General features: G+C 39.3%; 1 protein-coding gene across 3 annotated transcripts in view; it reads right to left on the bottom strand.

The window, feature by feature from the left end:
* The window catches only part of ppfia2 (PTPRF interacting protein alpha 2), a 140,842-nt gene that overhangs the window by 39,085 nt on the left and 79,018 nt on the right, over positions 1–22,739 (bottom strand). For all 3 annotated transcript variants that reach the window (XM_053343940.1, XM_053343941.1, XM_053343942.1), the window contains one exon: positions 3,763–3,864. In XM_053343940.1, the coding sequence (XP_053199915.1) occupies positions 3,763–3,864 (102 nt within the window). The remainder of the gene's footprint in view (positions 1–3,762; positions 3,865–22,739) is intronic.

Raw genomic sequence — 22,739 nt, 5'->3', positions numbered from 1 at the left:
ACATCATCATCAAGTTTTTTATCTGTACAGCAGGCTCAGTCAGGTGCAGAGATAACGTGAGAAAGGGGTTTGCAACTCAAGTTATATGTACTTGATCGGATATGGAATAGTCATTTATAGTAATTACATTTATGTTTTAGGGAAATGTGCTGCATAAGTAATACTTTATCAGTTTAAAGTTATAGATAATGTAAAAAGAATAATTAAAATCTACTCAAAAGGAGACTAATTAGATTGATGCTAGGTTGCTAGGTAGCATGCTAAGTCAACCGCCAGGAGAAAGCTTCACAACGACAGATAAGAGAAGCAGAGCAGTGAGGTTGACTTCTAGAAATGTGGTTTATACCACATCCACAATTGGGAGAAAACAACCCAAATGTGACTGGAAGGAAGAAATATCTGTGCAGAGATAAAACATTAGTCATTCCTGCTTCTCGGCCAGTTTCAGCTGCTATATCAGTGTAAAAGTTCCTCTGCTTTCATTTATCTTTGTTTCTGAATGTAACCATAGAGACACCGTGGTTGTTTCATGGTCATGCTGATCTCAACACTTCATCCCTCCTAGGAATTGTCCAAGGATATAATATTATAACCCAAAAATAATGATCTGATTTGGAGACTATTGAGTCTACTGTAGATAAAATTGATCCCTGCAAACTTGTCTGGCTTCATCTCTGGCATACCCTTGTTTCACTAGTCTAAACATCCCCCTTCTGAGCCTGCCCAACAGCTGGATTTAACATATTAAAGCTCTACAAAGATTCTTACTACGAACTACACACTAAGCATGATATTATTTAGTTATTCTAAAGAAAAAGAAACAAAAGAAACCAGAAAAAAGTCTTGTGCAGAAGCTGGAATTGTTTTTTTTTCTTTAGAAATGATTAATCTATTATTAAAATAGTTGTTGCTGTCAGTAGACTCTACTATTGAACACATCCTCTTGATGTTGGTTTGCCAGTGGTAGAAAAAGATAGAAAAAGCACTACTTAGCAGTGTGTAACTAGCTTAGATGTTTTCTCTCATCAATAATGACTGCATTTCTAACCCGTTTAGAGTTTGTATAAGGAGGAGGATTTTAAAATCAATTCTAAATTATTCTAAAAGCTAAAACTGAACTTGTGTTCTCTCTTCTTGGTTCTGGTTAATAGCCAAGATGCAGAGTTGTGAATGAGCTCAAGTCTCTCAGTGTTTTTTTTCTTGAGGCCAGTTACAGTAATGGAGCCAACTTGAAATAAAGCCATGAATTGGTTTTTCAACATCTTTTTGATTTATATAAATGGTCATATTTCAGCTTTATTTCTGAGTCACGAAATGGCAATATGTACTGTATAGTGAAAATAATAATGAACCAAGGCAGCTCCCTCAGATATGTGATCTCAAAGACTGACGCTCATATCATTTTTGAAGAATTGAACCCTTATTTTCATCAGAGTTTAGTCTGAAGTCGCTGATTGTTTAGGTAAGAGCAGTTTTAGTGCTGTGGTTTGTTCTAAAGACTGACTGAAATTCCCCCAGTATATTGTTTATTTGCACTGAAACCATCTTTTCAAGTATCCTATTAATGAGTGGGGGATTGAATATCAGCCTATAAATGGTCAGTGCATTACCATCTCAGTTGGGTTTCTTTAGTAACGGTTTTACAACAGCTGTTTTGAAGAGATGTATTCATAGTCTTCAGAACATGATTTGAAACACTGTTAAAACACCCTGTAGGTACAAGGTTAATACATGCAGTAAAGTAGTAACAGCCTTGCAAAGCTCAGTTAATATTAACAGTGAATTTTTCCATGGTTACATCATTATTACAGGATTTGCTGAGCTCATCTGTATTAACATCAGCAGCATCTTCAACGATGAGATCTAACAAGCATCAAATTGAAGACAAGCATTGTATTATACAGTACAACCAAGGTCTCTGAGGTCTGACAAAGATGCTAAGTAGTCTAATGTGAAAGTGGAGGGCTCTAAAGGGGGCACAAGTTGGGCGTGTAGGATATATTTACTTGAATGCTGGTTGGAGCAAGTGGTCAGTATCATCATCATTGGATAAAATTTCAGAAAAGCTTTTACTGAGCTTAACCAGGCACGTTCTGTAAATTCATCATCTTCTAGAAAATGTTATGCATCCAGATAAGGTTCCAAAGTAGCAAAATTGCCATCCCTACCTTAAATCTGATCAATTATATAAAGCCTGTTGCGTCTGGTTTTTATGACTCTAACTTTAAAAGAAACAGAGACACAATCAATGATATTTCTATCCCCTTTCTGTGTTACTACTGCCTCAAGCAAAATCCACTGTTCTCTGTAGGATGGGACGGACACATTTTCAATAGAAAACATTTTAGCTGGCAAGAGTGATCACAATCTCTGCAGGAGCGGGTGATGAGTTGAAAAAGACCCTTGTACAGCAGACCTCCACAGTAGTTAAAATAGACTGAGTGTCATCTTGTCTGTTGTCTGTCTCTGAAAAAACTCCATCAGTAGCCATCATGTCTGCAGACTATACTCCTGCACACTCAACAAAATGCCCACTATTGAATCAAACAGGAAGTGCATGTTTACTCTGACTTCTGCGTTAGGTAATGCCTCCAGAATAACAGCAGGCAACGGCCACAGTCTCCTCCTGTTCAGTGCATATTTTTCATCTCCTATCTGTTGCATTCCCCTTTTTCTGTCTTGTCTCGTCTCTGCATCACTACTGAGTCTATGAATTTACATGCATGTCATTTGGTTTGGATGCCTGCTGCTGTCATCACATCTGTTGTCAGCTCCTCAGTCCACTAGCTGCCTGCACATGTCTTTGAAGATTTAATTATGCCCTGTAAAAGCCTACCAGCGACTGAACCAAGCTTAATTAAACTTTGGCTGGTAATTGCCCATTGGAGGATTTGAGGTGATAATAAAGTGAAAGAGCGAAAATGACTTTTGGCTGTCCCTGCTTCTTGCACCTCACCTCCCTCTTTTTTTCTTTTTTTTCTTCTTTCTCAGTCGTTGTTGTGCTTCAGTCTTCTGCCTCCACCCAGAGAAAGATAGTGTAAGACTGTAAATCCACACTTAATCAGCACTGGGATGGAAAACAGAGTCTTATCTGTCAACAGCAGAACATGCCTAGTGCTTTAAAAAGGAAATGTTTTTTTATTGAAGATACAGGACTTCAGCTCTGCAAAATTGAGCTGATCCGCTAATGTTTTTGGCTGTTTATTTTTATTTTTTTTCAAATACTTTGAACTGGACACTGCGGGGCATCAGTGCCATTTGGACTTAGTTTTACTGTTGAGCAGTCATCCAAGTAAAGTAAGTGGAAAAGTGCTCAGGCAAAATGTGGCGAGCTAATGAGGTATGTCTGGGCATTGGAAACAGAGAGTGCGCATGGTTGCTCCAGTGCTTCCAGAGCCCTAAAAAAAACATACCCACCAGATAGCTTAAGCTTTCTCGGGACACTGTCTATCCCAAGGTGCAGTAGTAAGCTTTGATTTTTTTGCAGCTGACAAGTTTTGAATCTTTAGAGAAATAAAAAAAAATCTGAATATGTTTGATTAGAAATGTCAAAGCTATAGTTATGTTTGGCTCTTTTTGCTAAGGGGGAACTGAATTACTTAGATACCTCTCAGTTGAATCAGTGACAAGGCAAGGGCTCCTTTAATTGAGTAGATGCAGATTCTAATCAATCAGATGGTGACAAGACAGTATAAACCGTTAAGTAGATGCTTCAAGGCGTGGGTGTGTGTGTGCATGTGTGTGTGTGGATTCTTCCCTCACCCTGGTGTTGTTCCTTTCAGCTTTGAGCTCAGAGATCTCCTCCTCCTTCTCCAGCAGCTGCTCCCTGCAGGCGTTGAGCTCCTTGGTCAGCGCAGCAAACTCCTGAGCAAGGACAATAAGAAAAGGAGAACGGCTTGGTCAGCATCACACAATACTCTGCAACAGCCATCCATGTTGTAAGGCGCAGTGATGCAATAAGATATAATGAAGCAAGAGTAGTTAGAGGGTAGCTGACTGTAGGAAATGAACAATGAAAATATATCAAAGAGAGAATTATTAACCTCTGAGACAAGTTCAGGTCAAAACTGATTCCAGAAAATATTGCACTCTCTTAGTGACAGACATTGGTGTAGTTTTCCCTTCTGGCAAACATTTAAAAATAAAAAAAAGACTTTAAACTACAGCTAATTCGATACTGTACTGAGAATAGTTCAAGCTTGCTACTACATCTGGGTAAAATGGTTCAATCCATGGGACAATAGGGGGGTGGGGTGGGGGTTGTGGGGGATTGGATCCACTAATGTTAATCTGTGGATAAAAGAGGATTGGCTCTATACAGTGGTGTGGGCACAGTGCCAGGCGTAGTGGGTTTACACCTACTGAGTGACAGCACATGGGAGGGATGAGAGGACTGTGCTTTTTTACTAGCTGTGGAGTCCTACTATAAACCGAGCATGACACTATGAACAACAGCTGAGAGGACAGACTGTGTGGCTGCCCGTCTGTGATGGAGAGAGGCAGGTAGGGAGCTGCATCACAATGGCAGATTGCAGTTTTTAGACATACTTTAGGAGGAGGGGAAGGGAATGAAGAGGAATAAAGGAGAATGAGTAGGAGGAGTAGAAAAGAAAGAAAGAGGAGGAAGAAAAGAGGACCTAAAATCATTAAAATGTTTCTGTTTCCAGAGCAGCTCAGCTCTATTTAGCATGATTACTAGTATAATAGTAGCATTAGTATAATGTAGCTTAGAGGTCATACAGTGCATATACTAAAACTGTTGTCTCTGATATGAAGGGAGGACGGTCTCAACGAGTAAAATACCTACAAACAAAGGAATGCAAACTTCTGGTTAATATGTCAATCAGCTTGTCTCCTCTGCCAAACCAACAGCTATGCTCTCTGTCTCAATCTATTTTTCTGCAGATGGATACTAACAAAAGAATTTAAGTACGCCTGAACTACATTTATACAACAATTACAGCCCGATCACCCTGCTGTTCTCTCCCAAACCATAAAAAGAACAGTCTTCCAGTGCTCTTCTTGTTTCACTCTGGTATTCTCTGTTTAATGCTGTAATGTAATGTTTCCAATAAACACCCATCAGAGGGGGAGAGGCTTGCCTGTCAGACTTCAAACCTTTTGTCCCTGTCACCTCAGTCTAAATTTAACCAAAGTCTGAACAGACATGTCTCTGGAGTGGGTCACGTCAGGAAGGTACAAAGACAAGACTGTCTCCGATGTGACTTCTGGGAGACAGGAGGGGTTGTGTTACATTTGAATGTCGAATGAGTTGATGTGACGCAATAACCACTGTGTTGGATTACAAAGTCAACAGAAGGGAAATGTGTGTATTTATTTGCAGGATGCAGAGTATTCCAGGAATTGATACATACAATAGCCTTAATCTCAGCAGCTATGGGTTGCAGTGTATATTGATTTTTGTCAATGCAGAAGAATGCTTGAGGGATAAAACATGAGAGACCATGATGAAATTTTAATACCTGATTACTGTTATTATTTAGAACTGGAGCAAGAAGTAGATTCATTTAATGTAAGTAATTTATCAGGAGAACAAAAAAGCCAAAGATCTGCTGGCTTCAGCTTGTTAATGTCAGTATTTATTGCTTTTCTCTGATATGATTTTATAATATATTGAATATTTGTTGGTTTGATTTAGACCAAACAAGCAATTAAAAGGATTCACTTTTGACTCTGGGAAAACTTCCACTATTTTTCTGACCATCAAAAGCAATTAATCACCAAATTAAAAAAAAAGACTGTTCAATAACAAAATAATTTCTAACAGCCATATAAGTGTTGCTTTATTAATATAACTATTGTCAAATTAACCTGAAACTGTCTGCTTCACATGAAACAATTAAAAATGATAAAAATAGTGAATCCTCACAAAAGCTGTCAGCGCTATAGACAGCTAGTCATCTGGCCGTCTGACATTATAATTCAGAATCTGTACACCATCTGTCCTTCAGGAGACATGGACAATAACACAGTGTTACAGACAAACTCCAGGGAGTCTGACAATATTGTGTCTCGTAGCTACAGTTGCGAAACAAATCCATATAGACCTTATAGAGCAACAAATCCTCTGCACAATGACACCATACTGCTAACTCACACTGTGTTATGATGAGTGAAGAAAAAAAAATCAAGTGGATTTACTTCTAGGATCAAAGACTACATTTGAAGTTATTTACCACAAGCAGGGCAGCTATGTGAAGTAAGATGGCTTCACTAGTTTATTACAATAGGGGATGAATAGTGTGAAGTTGCAGGCTTTAGTCAATCTTGTCAGATCTGTGCCGGACCTGAACTCCTGTAAGTAATAGTGGGACAGCCTCATCTATACTCAATGTTCAAGATAAGAGAGGTTTGGGATCGTGCAACATCTTTCAGTCCAATTCATTCCCAAGTGGATCACTGAGTGGGAGAAGGGTGTGAATAAAGGTTCTAAAAATATGGAAACCCAGAGCAGCCATAATAGCTCTTAATGTTTCCTGCCAGTTATGTTGCCTGCATCATAACTAACTCTTCACATCTGTGTTTGCATGATCATAACTGAATGATCTCATAACTAATTAACACTTTGTAGTGCTTGTGCTTTATTAGATACACAAATCAATCCACACAGCCCTGCAAAAAGTGAAGATTGCACAGATGTTGATTTAACTATACTGCAGTTTTTAGGGCTGTATTTAGCCGACAAGGGCCTTTCAATGTGCTCCATTATCACAACATAATATCCAACTTTTTCACACACTGTCACAATGTAATCTGAAGTGTTAATCAACTGTGGTTTGTCCTTGTGATTTTGTTCAGTTCTGTAAGGCAACCTGACAATATTTCTACTAATTTTCTATCTAAGGTACAGTAGTATAAAGTCTGGATCAATTTGATGGCAAACACTGATGAAAAATACTGGGGGAGAGATGTGGTAAATATATTAATTAACTGGGTAAAGCTGACCACACAGACAAAACCAAACATTGGTGTTTGGTCCCGACATCTCTGGCAGATAACACCAATACAAACCAGATAGTAATTGGTCCACAGAAGTCAAGAAACCAAAGGTTAAACTGTCAGGACAGATGTGCCTGTAGAGTTAGCACCTGGATTAACTACAAAGGAGGGCCAGGTCAACTGTTGAGGACCCATCTGGTACCATGGCAACAAAAGATAGTGGAAAAAAGTGTTGGCGTGGTAACCAAGTCATCTTGGCCGACACAACTGAATAAAGACAAAGAAAAGCTTACATATGTAAGACTGTACAAGCTATTTTATTAGCATTTGTTTTACATTAGATTACATTTAAATGATTACCAATGCAAGATTACGTGGATATTGCTGTATTTATATTGTAATGAGGTTACTATGCCAACATTAAAATTACATTTCCTGAAACCTAGTATTATTTTGCTGCTTAATATCATCCAAAATCCCCACAGTGATCATTACACTTCTATTCTATCCTAAATTATCATGGGAATATTATGTAAATGAAGCCCCTCTGTCATTAAAGAATACAATACTTCTTTGCCTCACTGCATTTTTACAAACTTGATGCGTGCCTTAGGTCAGGCACAAAAAAAAAAGTTCAGAGCTCAAAAATCTCTCTCCCAGAGGAATGCAGCTAATCACCTCCTCTTAAGAAAAAAAAGCCTTTCTGCAAATTGCACCGTTTGCTTAAATGCTAGTGAGACCCAACAATCCCCTGCATGGGCCCCAACAGTGCTAACAAACTTCAACTTCTTCAGGATGTGACAGCAGTATAGGCTACTCTCTCTCTGAAGCTTCCTCTTTAAACCAGTTGTGTCACAGCGATCATTTCTCATATGACAAATCTGAAGAAAAGGCTGTGACCTCAGAGGCGAAGAGATGTTTTTAAGACTGTCTCTTCCTAAAGGCCACACTGTCAGGACCTTGATAGATTATGGGCTCCACTGAAACAACATTTCGCATTGTTTGGTTGCTTCCACGACATCCACTAAACTTTTGCTTTTAGTGGAATTATATTTCCATCACACAGAAAAACTGACTTCTGCATCGGAATTAAACTGATATCAGTATTTGTGGTTTTAGTTAATTTTGTAACAATAAAGCTAGCACACACTTACATGAACTTCTCTATGGTCTGTCATCTAGTCATGTCTCAATCCAAAAAGTAGTACAAACCAAAACATGCACACATGGGCGAGTATCAGAGGGCACACTCAGACAAGTACCAAACAAGACATAATAAAGCTTACTGAAGTAACCAAATCATGCTAGTGCTAACAGCAGCTTGTATGTAAAAAAATAATACAAAAGACTGTCTGATTAAATCAAAAAAGAAGGGAAATGTACAGAAAAGTATTTCTATTTCATGCAATAGTTTGATATTTAGCTTTTTATCTGGAGATTAGTGTAGCCTTGTATAAAGACTGAAAGCAGGGGGAAACAGCCTGTCTGGCTCCTCTCTAAAGTGAAAAATAAAAGGTCTGCCTACCAGCCACTCTGTTTGTTTTTCTCATGTATGTTTCATCTCCTTTAAAGAAAATCCATACACATTATTGTAATATAAAGACAACAAATTGTGTTGTTTTAGATGAGAGGTTGCTGGTTTTCCACCCCCAGATTCATTTTTATAAAAAGCAAGAGTCCTTTAGAACTTTATATGAATGGAAACATTACAACAACCTATCCCACTGTGCTTGTTTGTATGTTTATTACTTTGACATATTATATCTACAAGTAACTGTATCAAACCACCAGTATCAAAACAACAAAAATCATACAAGGTGTAACACGAACCTCATACTCAACCAGAGTTGCTTCTATTCTGACCATACTGAATTATTCACAGCATTGAAAATGCAGAAAATGGAGGTTTTTATTTCCATTCAATGATATTTATTTTGCTCTATCGCTCAAGGAAAACACAACCTGGTGATTTTTTTATTCCCAGGAAACACTGCCTCCGAGGCACAGCTCTCATAAATAATCTTAAAATGGGATGGTAGGGCCGGAAAGAGAGAGAGAAGCGAATGGCCAAATGCGCTGTGGTGGAAATATGATTCAGTGAGCAGAGAGACAGAGAGAAAAGTACTAGCACATAAATAAAAAAGGTGAGGGTGCACATGCTGGGTTTGCGTGACAGAGTATCTTCAGCACATCAGGTGGACAAGTGGACAGTCACCTCTGCAAGCCAAGCAGAGGTAGAGAGTGATATACTATGTACACACTCACAGAGTCAGACATGCAGTGCACTGTTAGGAACCTGGGGACATTTCAAAATCTCCCTCAGGCGACAAAATGACAGTAATGCTGACATTCCTGGATGCTGCCAACTGCTGCCCAGCTGTGAGCAGCAGCAGAGCTTCCTAACAATAGCAGATCTGTGGTTTATAATAATTAGGAAGTTTTGACTGTTAAATAAGGATGAAACGAGCACCTGGATAGTTGGCTGAATATCATGCACAAGCTCTCTAACGCTCTGCCTGTGTTTTCATCGAAAATGTTATACAAGGTCGTTTCATCAGTGACCAGTTTGATGAAGTGTTACTGCTGTACTTTATAGTCCATTCAAACAGCTGGGAAGTATACAATCCCACTTGGATGAACTGAGGTTTTGCTGCAAGCCTCTCTCTAGCACTATTTTACCCATGACCTGCTGGACAACTATCCCCCGACCTCCTCTTTTCCACTTCTCATTACCTGGGCAAACTGCCTAGCACTGCAATATGTCTATGTGTGTGTGTGTGTGTGTGTCTGTGTGTGTGTGAGAGTCTGTCTGGAAGGTGAACTCTAAATGAAATGGTGGACAAGGCCTCCTCCCTGAGTGGGCCGACTGTCGGCCAAAAATTACAACAGCAGCTCTTGTCTTTTTTTATTTATTTCTTTTTTTTTTATGCTTCTGCAGGAGAGTCATGCTTCCAGGCTAAAAACAAAAGCCAGAAATTGCACATCACTCTCAGGAGAGACTGAGAAATGTTAGTGTGAGTGACGGCATGCTGATTCACTAGATGAAACACAGACAGGAGCTAAAAAAAAAAAAAAGCCTGCCATGCATGTGATGATGGTGCTACCTTCATCTCCTGCAGCCCAGCTGAGATAAGAAATGCAATGTGAAACCAACAGCAGCCTCACATTTCTGAAATTAGGCAAATCTGAAATAGGGCAAAACAAAACTGAAAACAAATAAATCAGACTTTACTGTATAACCTCTAAACACTCTTCCCAAGAATAAATTACAGAAATTATGACATAACATTCATGGCAAGATGCTTTCAAACAGTAAAAAGAGCTGCTTGTGAATGCATCGTGACTCTAATTTGCTCCACTGAAAAAAAACATTCCCGGAAATTACCAGAAGATAAGCAACGAGCCACAAACAGAATTGTGATTGTGATATTTGTGCTCTCTCAATTATTACATCTGAGTTCCAGAAAAGCTCCACTGTAGGGCTTAAATATTTGATAAACAGCGTTATATTTACAATGTGAGACCAAAGAGAGGACATGGACAGAGGGAGCTTGTAAATAAATGATGAGATGATCCCTACTGCTATCAATGCTGCTTTTCTCACAGTTAACTAAATGTCGACGCTGCACTAAAGCGGACTAATGTGGTTGTAATCACATTTACACATTCAAATGAGATAAATGAGAACATACAGCCTCGCAATTACGCTGTATATTCTGTTGAAATCAGAGTTAGACTACAGTAAATCAGGGAAGATGACTAGCAGCTGTGAAAGACTTTTTTTTTTATTGTTTTGTTTTTTTTGTATCCTTTTTTCTTCCATTTTTAGATTCCTCTATTTATTCCTGTACTTTTTGTTCTATGTACCATGCTCTACTGCAGGTAGCAGGGATTGGAGGAATGTTTTAATTCCTCTGAGTATTTGAAGGCTGGGTCAATGTGAGTATTTCCTTTAATAAATATCCCCCATAAATGTAAATGTGCCATCATTTGCAAAGATTTTTTAATCAATTTGCATAGAACAACCTCTAAAACAACATTTAGACCACTCATTTGATTAAAGTATGGAATATAATATAGTAGTATACAGCTAATAGATCACAATAAATTAAAATAAAGAAACAGGACACTGAAATGAATATACTGATATTTCTGTGTAACAAACTATCTTAAGATGTGGACTATACAAAAAGAAGGGACCTCATCATATCAAAGCCACACAACAGCTACCAAGAGCAGTCCACTCAGGACCAGTGCCAGCTGGATTCTTGGCCTACATCTTGCTGATGAAGACGTATCGGTCACTGAGACTCTTGTTCCGACAACAAGGAGCCACGGAGACCTTCAGGATCAGCCTCCGCACATGAGTTTCACCTCGGCCAGCAGGCTCGTTTCCTCAGCTTTAAATATTCAAGAAGGTTATCCGTGCTGAGCGAGCATCTCCTCTTCGTCGTGGCGACATACCGGCGAGTTGATGGTAGGTGACAAATGTTACAACAGCAGCAAGCGATGAGGACTCTCCAGGAACTGTGCGGTTGCCTTTGATCTGTGTCAAAATAACAGCAAGGACACGCCCTGCCTCAGCTGACAGTCGAACCGTGGCTGTCAGACGGTCCCATAATACCTGCAGAACCTATGTGAGAACCTCAAAGGCATGCATATTGAGGGCCACTCATCCTTTTATTCTCTGAAGGGAAAGTGGCAGGTTGTAAAACCATCACAACTTCAAAGAGCTGCTCTTTGGAATAATTCAATGTACACACAGAGGAGCTGTAGAGGACAATTGTAAAAGCATCAATCTAGATTGGATTTTTATTGCTTTCCCAACATAAGAAACACATGCAACCTGATAAAGCAATATACCTGTCTAATTTTAAATATCCTTGTACATGCCCTCTAAAAAAAAGGGAAAAAAAGAAAAAAGAGATATCCACACAGAATCTAATGGCATTTCCTGGAGGTGGATCGTTTATGTATAATGAACCTTGCAGAAATTAATCATTCACAATTAACCATTAACTCAGAGTGAGCCAGCCATGAACAACGTGAAACCACTAAATTCTCACGGTTGAATAACGCATTGATTTTATTCAGCTTGATTGCCTGAGATTATTTTTGGAATTAGACAATCAAACAGTCTGACAAATGAGCTTAAATAGACAAAAGGGGTAAGTGGAATAAACAAACAAATGCTCAATTCTTGAAAAAAAAAAAAGGACAATGAGTGGTTGTATTCTTCCTGAAACGGACATTGCGTGACACTGTTGTGATATTAGGACTGTGTTGGACCGCTCATTGCACTGATGCCTTTAATGGGACCAGAGGCAAACAATAGCAGGATGAAAAACAGGTACTTGTAGATAGAAGAGGATTATTTCAGGGATAGCACAAGAGACATGTACAGTACAGTGGATGAAAAAAAAAGAAAGAAAATGAAACGTTAGGAGTGAATAGATAGTGTGTATGTGAGAAAGAGTGTGATGGCGATGAGGGTAGGAGGGGTGTGATTTACAATAACCTTTAGCCGGCGAGGTAAAAGGGGTCGTCTCTATGTTGTAAAGGCCCCTTCAGGCCAAGACATAAATCTGAGAGTGGAAATTACAGCCTAGCAATTTACTGCCCTTTGAGCACCTAATAACTAATTTTGATCCCTTTGAACTCCCGTATGAGGACCTGCCACACCTTAACGGCCTCACAGCATCAACCACAGCCGGAAACATCAGCCGCAGGCAACAACCTCTAACCTCCAAAATGCAGGAGAATGAACCCAATGCAGGATTGACTGAAACATGTCTCTTCACAGGAGACATATGAGGATAGAAAAATATCTGTACTAGACGTAAAAGTGTGCATAAAGCTCTTTAATCATCAGTACAAATGGTGAGCAATTGCATTTGAAAGAATCATTACAACCACTGATGCAGGTGATACGAACAACAAGCCAAATATCAAGATTATGTTTTGTAGAAACTTGATACACAACAATGATATTCAATATTAAATCATTTCACTTTTAGATTCTGGGTCGATATCAGATAAATTCTGTAGTGCAGTCTTTTGTTCCTAATTATAACACAATGTGTTCTGCAATTTGCTCCAGCTCTGACTTACCCCCTCTGACTAACTACCTCCATAGCAACAGTGGCTGAGGATCATGGGTATCACAGTGAGTTATACAAGAGGATGGATACCACAACACACATATGAAGCCAGCACCAGCAGCCTGTTAGCTTAGTTTAGCGCTAGACTGGAATCAAGGGGAAAGACCAAGTCTGAAGCGAACACATTGCGCCAACTAGCTGCCTGACAGTTCACTAATCATAATGTTACAGTACATCTTAAACTAAAGAGTTACAATACATCCTAAGATAAACTCATTGGCTGCTGCAGGTATCTTCATAATTAATAGACAGAGTGATATCCACCCTTTTATTATACTCAGCAAGAAAGCAACAGCATATTTCCTCTAACTACACTTCTGGCCTTGAACATCATAAATACCATGGTCAACACTGAATGAAGAATCTCATATTGCCAATTCTACTTTTTGAGAAAAGTTTCCTCAACCACATTTTTCTGCATCCACAGCAGCTCATCACCATGTTCTATGTATGTTTTTTATTTTTTATTTAAGAGTAAATTAAGTAGTCAGTCCAAGAGGTGAGGAAATACCTGGGGAAGCAGTGAACATCCCTGCACTGTCTGAAATGAATAATGATTCAAATAGTATGCTTGGTAGAGACTCCATAATACATACTGTAATCATTTTAGATAGTAAATCTCCATCTCCTTGTTTCTAAGGCACAGAACCAAAAGGAAGAACTGCTATAGTCTGATTCACTGTGGACTATGAACAAAAAGCGCTGTCAGCACTGTGGAGACTCAAGCTCCACTTACACATAAGAGATCTACCTGGCCTCATGTGTGCACGAATGAGTGCAAGGTCAAGGTTAAGAAGCAACGAACCTCATCTCTACACGGATTATTTAGCTTTCACTGGGGAAATAAGAGTGAGGCTATGGAAGAAACCCCAAAGACATCTCCAGTACATGAGCTCTTGACTTGGTACATTCAGTTCCAATGTATGGTACAGTGATAAATGGATGCCACTGCAATGCATGGTGATACGGTGCCCATATTAAAAAGGTCAGGGAGGGGGGGGCATTTTATTACCCGATGAGAATGCCTTCCCCTCTGTTTTCCACATGTAATGTTCTGTCACACTTTTCTCATTTGGCCGCAGTAATGTTGGGCATCCGGGCAGCAACGAAGCTGCATATCACTGTGAAACACCCAAACAAGCATGGGCGGAAATGTCAGACCATCCATCATCTATTACCCACTCGGAGCAGAATGCAGCAAAGGAGACAAATAGTCCATATTGTTTTATTGGTGTTTTTTTGTTTTATTTTATTTTATTTTTTATTTTTTCCAAGGACACAACAGCAGCCGACCGACCGGCTCTTGGTCGATGTGATGTGACTGTCATTCACCTTGTACAGCGGGATTAATGATTTCTATGATTGATGACCCAATGTCCTCTTACTCTAGCTACAGCTCAGAAATAGTATTACTGTTCCTTCTAGACTTAGATTAGAGTTTGATTATTTTCATTATAAATTAACCCCTTGTACCTTAGACTATATTTGGTAAGATGTCACAGTCTATATTCATTGGCTTATGTCAAATACGACACTTCATATCTTTTTAGGATCCTCAGAAATTCATAATTTGACATGAGATGAACTATACAGCACAATATAAAACAATCACACACATTTAAGATTATTTAGGTTTTTGTTCATATCTTCAAATGTTTTCAAGCAGATGGCAGATGTGTTTCGTGATTCCATTTCAGACAAGTATGTTTTGAGTTTTTGAGACTTAGGCATCCATCTTGCATTGAGTGGTGGAAACAGGAAAGTCAGTGTAATGTCAGGGTTTCTCATATTGTTTTAATAAAATATTTGGATCACTTTGTCTTACACACCATAAAATGAGAAACTTTTATAAAATAAAGAGCAGTGGTACTATTTAACACAGCAAGTTCAATATATTTAAAGAGGGTGAATGAGTGTGAGTTTAGGCCTTCATCTATGCCTTAAATTGAATAGGTGAGACATTAGAAGTTCCTATTTGCACTGTAAACATCATTCATCATTTAATTAATGACTGAAGTCTAAATTTGATGATTTTGGGGCATGATCTACAGTTACAATGATATAAAACCATATATTGAGGGAAAACAGCTTATCAGATTGTTTTTGCTTAATAAATGACTCACTCAATAACTAACTAATTTCAGCACTTGTTTCTTCACATTTGGTCAGAGGCTTTACAGCATGTGTAGGTCAGAGGAATTAAATGTTTGTGATAAAAAGTCCAAAGAGGCACAGCCATGATCTACTGCACCTAACGCATGAAAAAACACAGCAATGGTAGATGAATGGACGGAGCAGAGATAAAAACCACAGAACATGAGCTTCGGTTTACTATTGTAAATCAAAGGCCAGTTCCCAGATAAGTGTGGCAATTTTAGTTAGCCTGATAACCAGCTGAGAGACCGAGCTGCTTGGTTGTAGGCGAGATGCCACATTTGGAAAATTCATCACACAAGTGGTGGGATTTACAAAGATTACATTGGGGAGAGGGTGGGCTTTGGAGCATTGATGATTCAATCCCTGTCCATGCAGATAACATCCAGTGACAGCCATGATAAACAAAACACCCTCTGTGCATCAAAGGAGGTCACCGTCTGATGCTCAAATATGAAAAAAAAGGTGAAATCAAGAAAAAGGTATTAATTTAAGAGGAATATGACTGAAAAGCACTGGTATAAGGCAGCTGCATACAAATAGAACTACATCTTGAGAGTAATTCCCCCATAATCTACTAGTACTGGCGCTGAATTCAGCAGACATGAAATAGGTTGTACTCTCTTTACCCTTTAACATTTCCTCCTCTTCCTCCTCTTCCTCCTCTTCCTCCTCCTCCTCTCCTGCTTTGTGGCGAGGGTGTTTTGTCCAAAAAAATGGAGATTGAAAAGTGATCTCAAATCCTCAGGGAGTTCTGAACCCACTGGCCTGAACCTTGCTGTCATTTATCACATGACCTTGAAAAGTAAGTACTCTGAAACCTCAAGATTAAATTGAAAACTCCTTAAGGCACAAGGGAGTAAAGGTATGCTGTGCTGGAGGAAGACAAGATAAAAAATATATCTAAGAAAGTACTGGACAGAGATATAAAAAGTTTGAACTGCTCCAGTAATAAAAATACCATTGGGGTTATCTGTGATCACTTGTATTGTAGATGATCTTTGGGAAACTGGTGCAATATCTATTTTTTTCTCATTATTTGTCCAATGTTTCTATGAGTCTCAAGAGGTATTTATTTCTTAAGTACACAAGTAAAGAATACACATTAATATTAACTACTATTTGATGGCTTCAAAGAGAATATAACATTGTCTACTCGATCTCAAACCATCAAGGCGATCACCTCTCTGATTCCAGTTTATAGTCGACTGTAAAACATTGTGTGCGGTGTAGCGAGCCACTTAGTGCAGGACACAGCATTAAAGCTAAATGGTTTGTAAATATCAAACGGCATGAATTAATAACTATTGTCTCAGCATTTTGAACCCGGCGATGGCATTTCAGAGCAGCAGAGTGAACAACACACAGGGAGAGACTGCTGCTATTTCACTCTACTGTATGATGCAAAGAAAAGGGTCAGTCTGTTCAAATTAAAAACTAACTAACTACAACCTATATATTTTTTTACTTGACTATGTGAAGACTTTTTTTTCTATCTGTGAATTTCTGATGGTCAAGGGGCTCACTGCCTTTGAAAGACGACATTTAACACATTTCAAAAGATATATCACTTTACCAAAACAAATATCCTGGTTTCTCTGGATGATCCACTCTGTGATCACTTTTCATTGGAACATCTTTCTTCAACATTGATTTTACTTCTGCTGGTCGGCTCAGGTTCAGCCCTTTCGGACCGTGTTGAGACTTGAGATATATCACTTTGTTTTTGACCCGCTCGTTTAACCCGACTGTTGTGATTTCTGACTATTGTGCCTCTAGAAAACTTACACGCTGTAAAGGGTTTTGTGTCCCAATGACATCCAACAATTGTGAGCTGTCATGTCATTATCGGAAATAACTGCATATCTAAAAGAGTTTTAACGTTAGGATTTAATTTTTTATATTTGTTTTTTTGTGCTTATTTCATCCATTTTGATATGTTTGAAAATGTATCATTAAATATAGTTATGTTGCCTTCTTCTTTATGTAATGGCTATAAGAAATGTACAATAAAACAATTTACCCCCCACTTTGAATAAACCCTTTAGAAATGTATCAATAAAAAAAAAAAGAAGAGAGCTCAGGATTTACTTGATTACATGCTGTATTGAGCTACACTAATAGAAATGTCACAGAAATACAAATCTCAAAAGGTACAGTACTGTGTGTCTAGGGAATGGGAGAAGTATGTTGAGGTGCCTTAAAGGTCATCATTAAAACCATCTGATATGAAGCTTTGTCTCTTTTCTTGTCTTCTCCAGTCATCTGAGCTGTCTTTGTGAAGGCGGCGTTATCACTCTCCTCCAGCCCTCTCTCCTGCGCAGTCTTGTGGACACTTAGCTATGTGGCAGATCACAGGGTTCCTACATGAATTATATGGACTCGAAAGAAAAATCACAGTGGTGGACGTGAAGCAAGATGGTATCAGAGGTGCCCCGAGGGCTCTCGATGATGCACAGTATGTGAGGTTGGTTTCAAAAACAGATTCAGAAATAGCCATTCATATCATCGCCAAACCCTGCCTAATACTCCTGCATCACCCATGCTGGCTTGTAGCAGCAGTATTGGCTTTTAAAGGTCATACTACTTGGGATAGCAAGGTTTTCATGCCATAAGGCTACTCTTTATAAATCAATAATGCCAGAATTTCATGGAAAAAGATACCTCGATGTATATTTAATCACACTTGGACAGACAAATATGTACATATTCAACTGCTGGTGAAGATAACAAGAGAAGACATGCTGAGTATTTTCTCCCCTTTCTGTCTGCAGGTAAACACTGAAATTCAAATGGCCTCTGGCGCTATTCAAAATGAATTAGTGTTGAAGGCCTGGTGCTGTGAATCTCTGGCATTTTATAAAAGGTCTGGAGCACGAAAGAGACCACCTAAGAGTCAGCCTGCATTCAGGAAACAGCGTTCAGAACGTGCACACTGATGAAAACAGTTCTGTCTTGTGTATGAATGAAAAATCGTTTTGTCCATTTAAAGTTCACACAACTGCGAAAATCAGAGCAAAGTGGCTTCATGTTTACAAGACAGATCAAGTATATGAGCAGCTCCCTTTTTTTTGCAATGCGATGAAGCAGCAGCAGCAGCAGGGAGAGTCTAGTCAGACAGAAATCACAAACAGTAACACAGACTGAGGCAGAATGGGATGATGATGCTGTCAGCTGGCAGGCAGGCAGGCAACTTTAGGTACTGAGATAAGGAAATATATATGGACCTCCGGGGCTGGGAAAGGCAACACAAACACCTTGCAGGTGATGAACATGCAAGTCATGACTGCATGCATAAACTTTTGCAATGATTCAATCGGGTGATCAGTTTCCTTGTAAGAGTGATAAAACGGCTGTGATTGGTTCCAGCAGGATGCAATGATAAGAGACGATAATAGTTTTTTAGTATATGAAATTAGTTGTTGTTGGTGAGGCAGCTCTCCTTTGCCTGATCTGGACTGATTGTGCATGATGGAGAGAGATGACTGGAAGTACACACACACACACACACACACACACACGTTTGTATAGCTATCTTAGTGAGGACATTCATTGCCATAATACATTCCCTAGCCCCTTGCCATAACCTTAACCATCACAACTAAATGCCTCGCCCTAACCCTAACCCACTTCTTACCTTCACCCTTAACCCAAGTCTGAAGCCTCAAACAGCCCTTTGAAGGTGTGTCAGTAAATGACAACCAGCCAAAATGTCCTCAGTTGTTCTCACTTCCCAGGTATAAAACTCAAATTATCAGCAAGCACACACACATAGATCTTTTGCCTGTAGGCGCTCTGAACTCCCAGGAATCAAACACACAGACACAAGCACAAGCATTATCTTCTCTCTCTCTCTAGTTACAGATTCATTCACAATTGATGCATTACAGCAAGGCACACCTCTTTTACATAGATCGGTTGATTTGAGATAGACATACTGTCCATCCAAGCTACCAGCCTATCTGAATACAGCACATATGTGGCACCCATGATAACATAAGGTTGATATATATATGTTACTTCATGTGGTTTAGTTCAACATTATGCTTTTCCACAATTAACCTATCAAATAACAGCACGGCACAGTCAGCTCTTTTGCTTACTCCTAGCCTCGTTCATAGGTCAGTGTCTATTTAACATTATGGAAACATGAGATCAGAGTCCAACATGCGTGTATGGTGCATGTAGCCTGACAGGGGTTAATGTACAAGAGTCATGTAGTCTTTCATAGTAAAGAATAATCCATAATCCATAATGCTTCATGCTACTGTACTTTAGCAACACACGCACAGACACACACTCATTGTCCTTGGGAGGTTAATGTTGCTGAACTCCTTGGGGGCTCAGTAGCCAGATGTTTTGCTGTGCCTGTTTGCCAGGTTTTGGCCCCAGTGTCCCTTTACAAGCAGCATCCATCACACAAAGACATAGACACAAAGCTCACTGCAACATAAATCCATCTGACTCTGACATAGCAGGTTCAAGTTGTTGATCGGACTCTATTAAATCATTTTACAAATACTTTGATTAATCAATAAGGAAGATTGATTGGATGACCAATCAATCGTAAGCAAAAGTGCCAAATATTTGGTGGCTCCATTTTCTTAAAATTGAGAATTTTCAGCTCGTCCTAGTCTTACGTTATTGAGAATTTAATATTTTATTTAGTTTTGGACTGTTTGTCGGACAAAACAAGACATTGGATGGTGTCACTTTGTGCACTAGTCTATTGTGATCATCATAAATCAAAGCTTCATGATAATTTAAGGACCAAATAATTCATCAATCAAATAATCAACAAATGAATCCATAACAAAAAGTAAATGCTAGCTGCAGCCTTAAAGTTGCAGAGTCGCAGGACAGATCAATTGACTAGTTCAAAGAAAATGGAAAATATGGGCTTTTACCAGACTGGGAGGCTTTAATGGAAAACATTTTTGCATTGCATATGGGTAGATCAGTATTCTGTGTTTTTTTTTACTCATTCAAAGTCAATACGTAACACTGTAATACTCTTATTCTAAGAATCATTACTGAGTGAGCTACCAGTGGCTAGCCTACCTAATGTGTTGATGCATACATGCTTTGTGTCTCTTGTATAATTACCTAGCTCTTTACAGACTTTGACAAGAGCTGTTTGTGGGACACTATATGAGACTCTCCATGAACACAAAAATGTATATAAGCCTACTTTATAATACAAACTTACTAATACTAAAAAACACATATACTGTAATACATAATAAACAAATGAAGCTATACCTTAAGCACCATCTCAGCCTTCAGGTGCAACCTAACAAACAAAAAACAAACAGTAAAATTCCTCCAAACGTGCCCTGGTCATTGCAGTGAAAACGAACACCCAGGGGTCTTTGTTTGTTTGCTGCAGCTCTGGCCGGAGCTCGGACAGAGCTGTATTGGTGCAGAAGGAAGGATTACCTCACAGCAGCCTCTCTCTCTCTACCTCTCTCTCTCCCCTTACCTGTCCCGCATGCCTACAGAGCACAATCGCTCTCAGTTTCGGTTCGCATCACCGAGCATTTCAGGGCTGCAGTCCTGAGTCACACATTCAGAGGGCAACGGCAAACAAGGGCAACAAATTCACTCACTGAACATTATGAGGCAGCGAATATGCTAACATGTGTAATGGGCAATGCTGTGAAGGTTTATTATTAGCCTTCTAAATCATAACATCTCTGGAAGGAATGAAAAAGTCAGACATGGGAATTAAGTCCTCAGAAGGGCTAACACATGCTACCAATCAAGTACGAAAGTGGGTGTGAAAGCGGTACCATGTCGATAAAAGTCACACATAAAGGTGAGAAATCCACCAAGGTATGACTACATTTCTATCCCCCCTCATGAAGTAGAGTATATATGTACACATGACGCACAACCCATATGCACCACGATACTCCAGCATAAAGTGTGATGATACGAAACCAGAGAACATGAAGCACTACAGCATCCTCAAAGGACACAAGCCAATGCGGAGCCTCCCTAGTGGCATCTTAATGTGATAGCGGGGTCACATCAAGGTGAAAGGATCTGCTGCAGGAGGCACTGTTGAGGAAATGTACGACAGAAAAAAATACTTGTAAGCCATCTCAATAATACATGAGTGTGGATGTACAAAAAGGGGTCACTGAAAGCTGTATGAAATTATAGGGCTTGATTCAACAAATTTGTGCTACAGAACTAATACACAGTCTGCCATTATACTGCAAATTCAAAAGTCAGCAAGTTGTATGCCAACGTGCCTGATTCTACGAGTCTTCCCTACTGGCACAATGCCTATTTGAGTCAGCCCTGATCTCACTTTCTTTGTACTGTACATAAACTGAGTCATAAGAATTCAATTAAACTCACTAGATCATTATACACTGATTGTTAAAACAAAGGGCACCTGCAAGAATATAGGTACGATCAATTACAACAATGTAATTAATTGCTACTTTTTTTGACTTTGTTGTGCTAGCGTGTGTGTATATTCAAAAAGGCCAAACATGTAAGGGCAGAAACTGGCAAATCATGGTGTGTTGCCAGTTCCATCCTCGACGCCAGTCTGCTCCCCGCAGTTCTTGGAGGCTGTTTGTGTTGCCAGATCAAGATGCGCCATGTGGAGCGAGCCCTGGTGGGATGAAGCGTTGCCAGATATGTGTCTGAAATCTCAAGGGTTACCGAGTTTGTCAGATATGTGTCAGAAATCTCCTGGGTTAGAGGGCTGCCAACTCCGCCTCTACCCCTCGACGGTTACTGGGTTGCCAGCTTTGTCTCAAACAGCAAGGTTTGACAGATATGCACCAAAGGCTCTCATGTGCTGTTGGGTTGCCAGATGCATGCCACAGTCGCTGAAATATAGGCTCTGAAGTTTGCCACACATTGTGAGCCCCTGAAGCACCAGCAAGGTTTGTCCCAGCTTCATACATGAAACTATTTTTGAAGTGGAGGATTAAAAGCAGCAGACATAGTTCCAGTTATAATAAAACATTCTGTACTAGGAGGTAATATTGTTTAATCAAGCACAGCATCTAAAACACCCACTCACTGAAAAATGAAGGTTTTAGAGCAAAGAATTATTAAAAAATATGTGGTGTCAGCTTTCTTTGACTATAAAACAGTATCATTCCATCTTTAACAAACATCAATGATTAATGTACAGTATTTGCTTGTTCTGGCAGTTTGCTTTCTTCAGCTTAATTACTGTAGTGTATTTGGAAAGCCATACGATTTATTTCTGCTGTGGATCCTGGTGGAATAATTTATTTTGTTATTTTTTGTAACAGGAACTCAGACAAAAGCATAAGTTTTGTACCTCTGTCTCCTTGGGACCAGTCAGCCAACAGACTGATTTGATGTGCACTAGATGCTGGTATCAGCTAAAAAACAGGGTCTCATATTGGGAAGAAGGTTTCTTCTTGAAGCTGACAATCAGCAGTTGAAAAGGATACTTTGAAATGCAAA

The sequence above is a fragment of the Scomber japonicus genome, chromosome 23, assembly GCF_027409825.1.
Source record: "Scomber japonicus isolate fScoJap1 chromosome 23, fScoJap1.pri, whole genome shotgun sequence".
In the NCBI taxonomy this organism is placed as follows: domain Eukaryota; kingdom Metazoa; phylum Chordata; class Actinopteri; order Scombriformes; family Scombridae; genus Scomber; species Scomber japonicus.
Note: the sequence above shows the minus strand (reverse complement) of the source record. Positions and strands in the feature narration are given on the sequence as shown.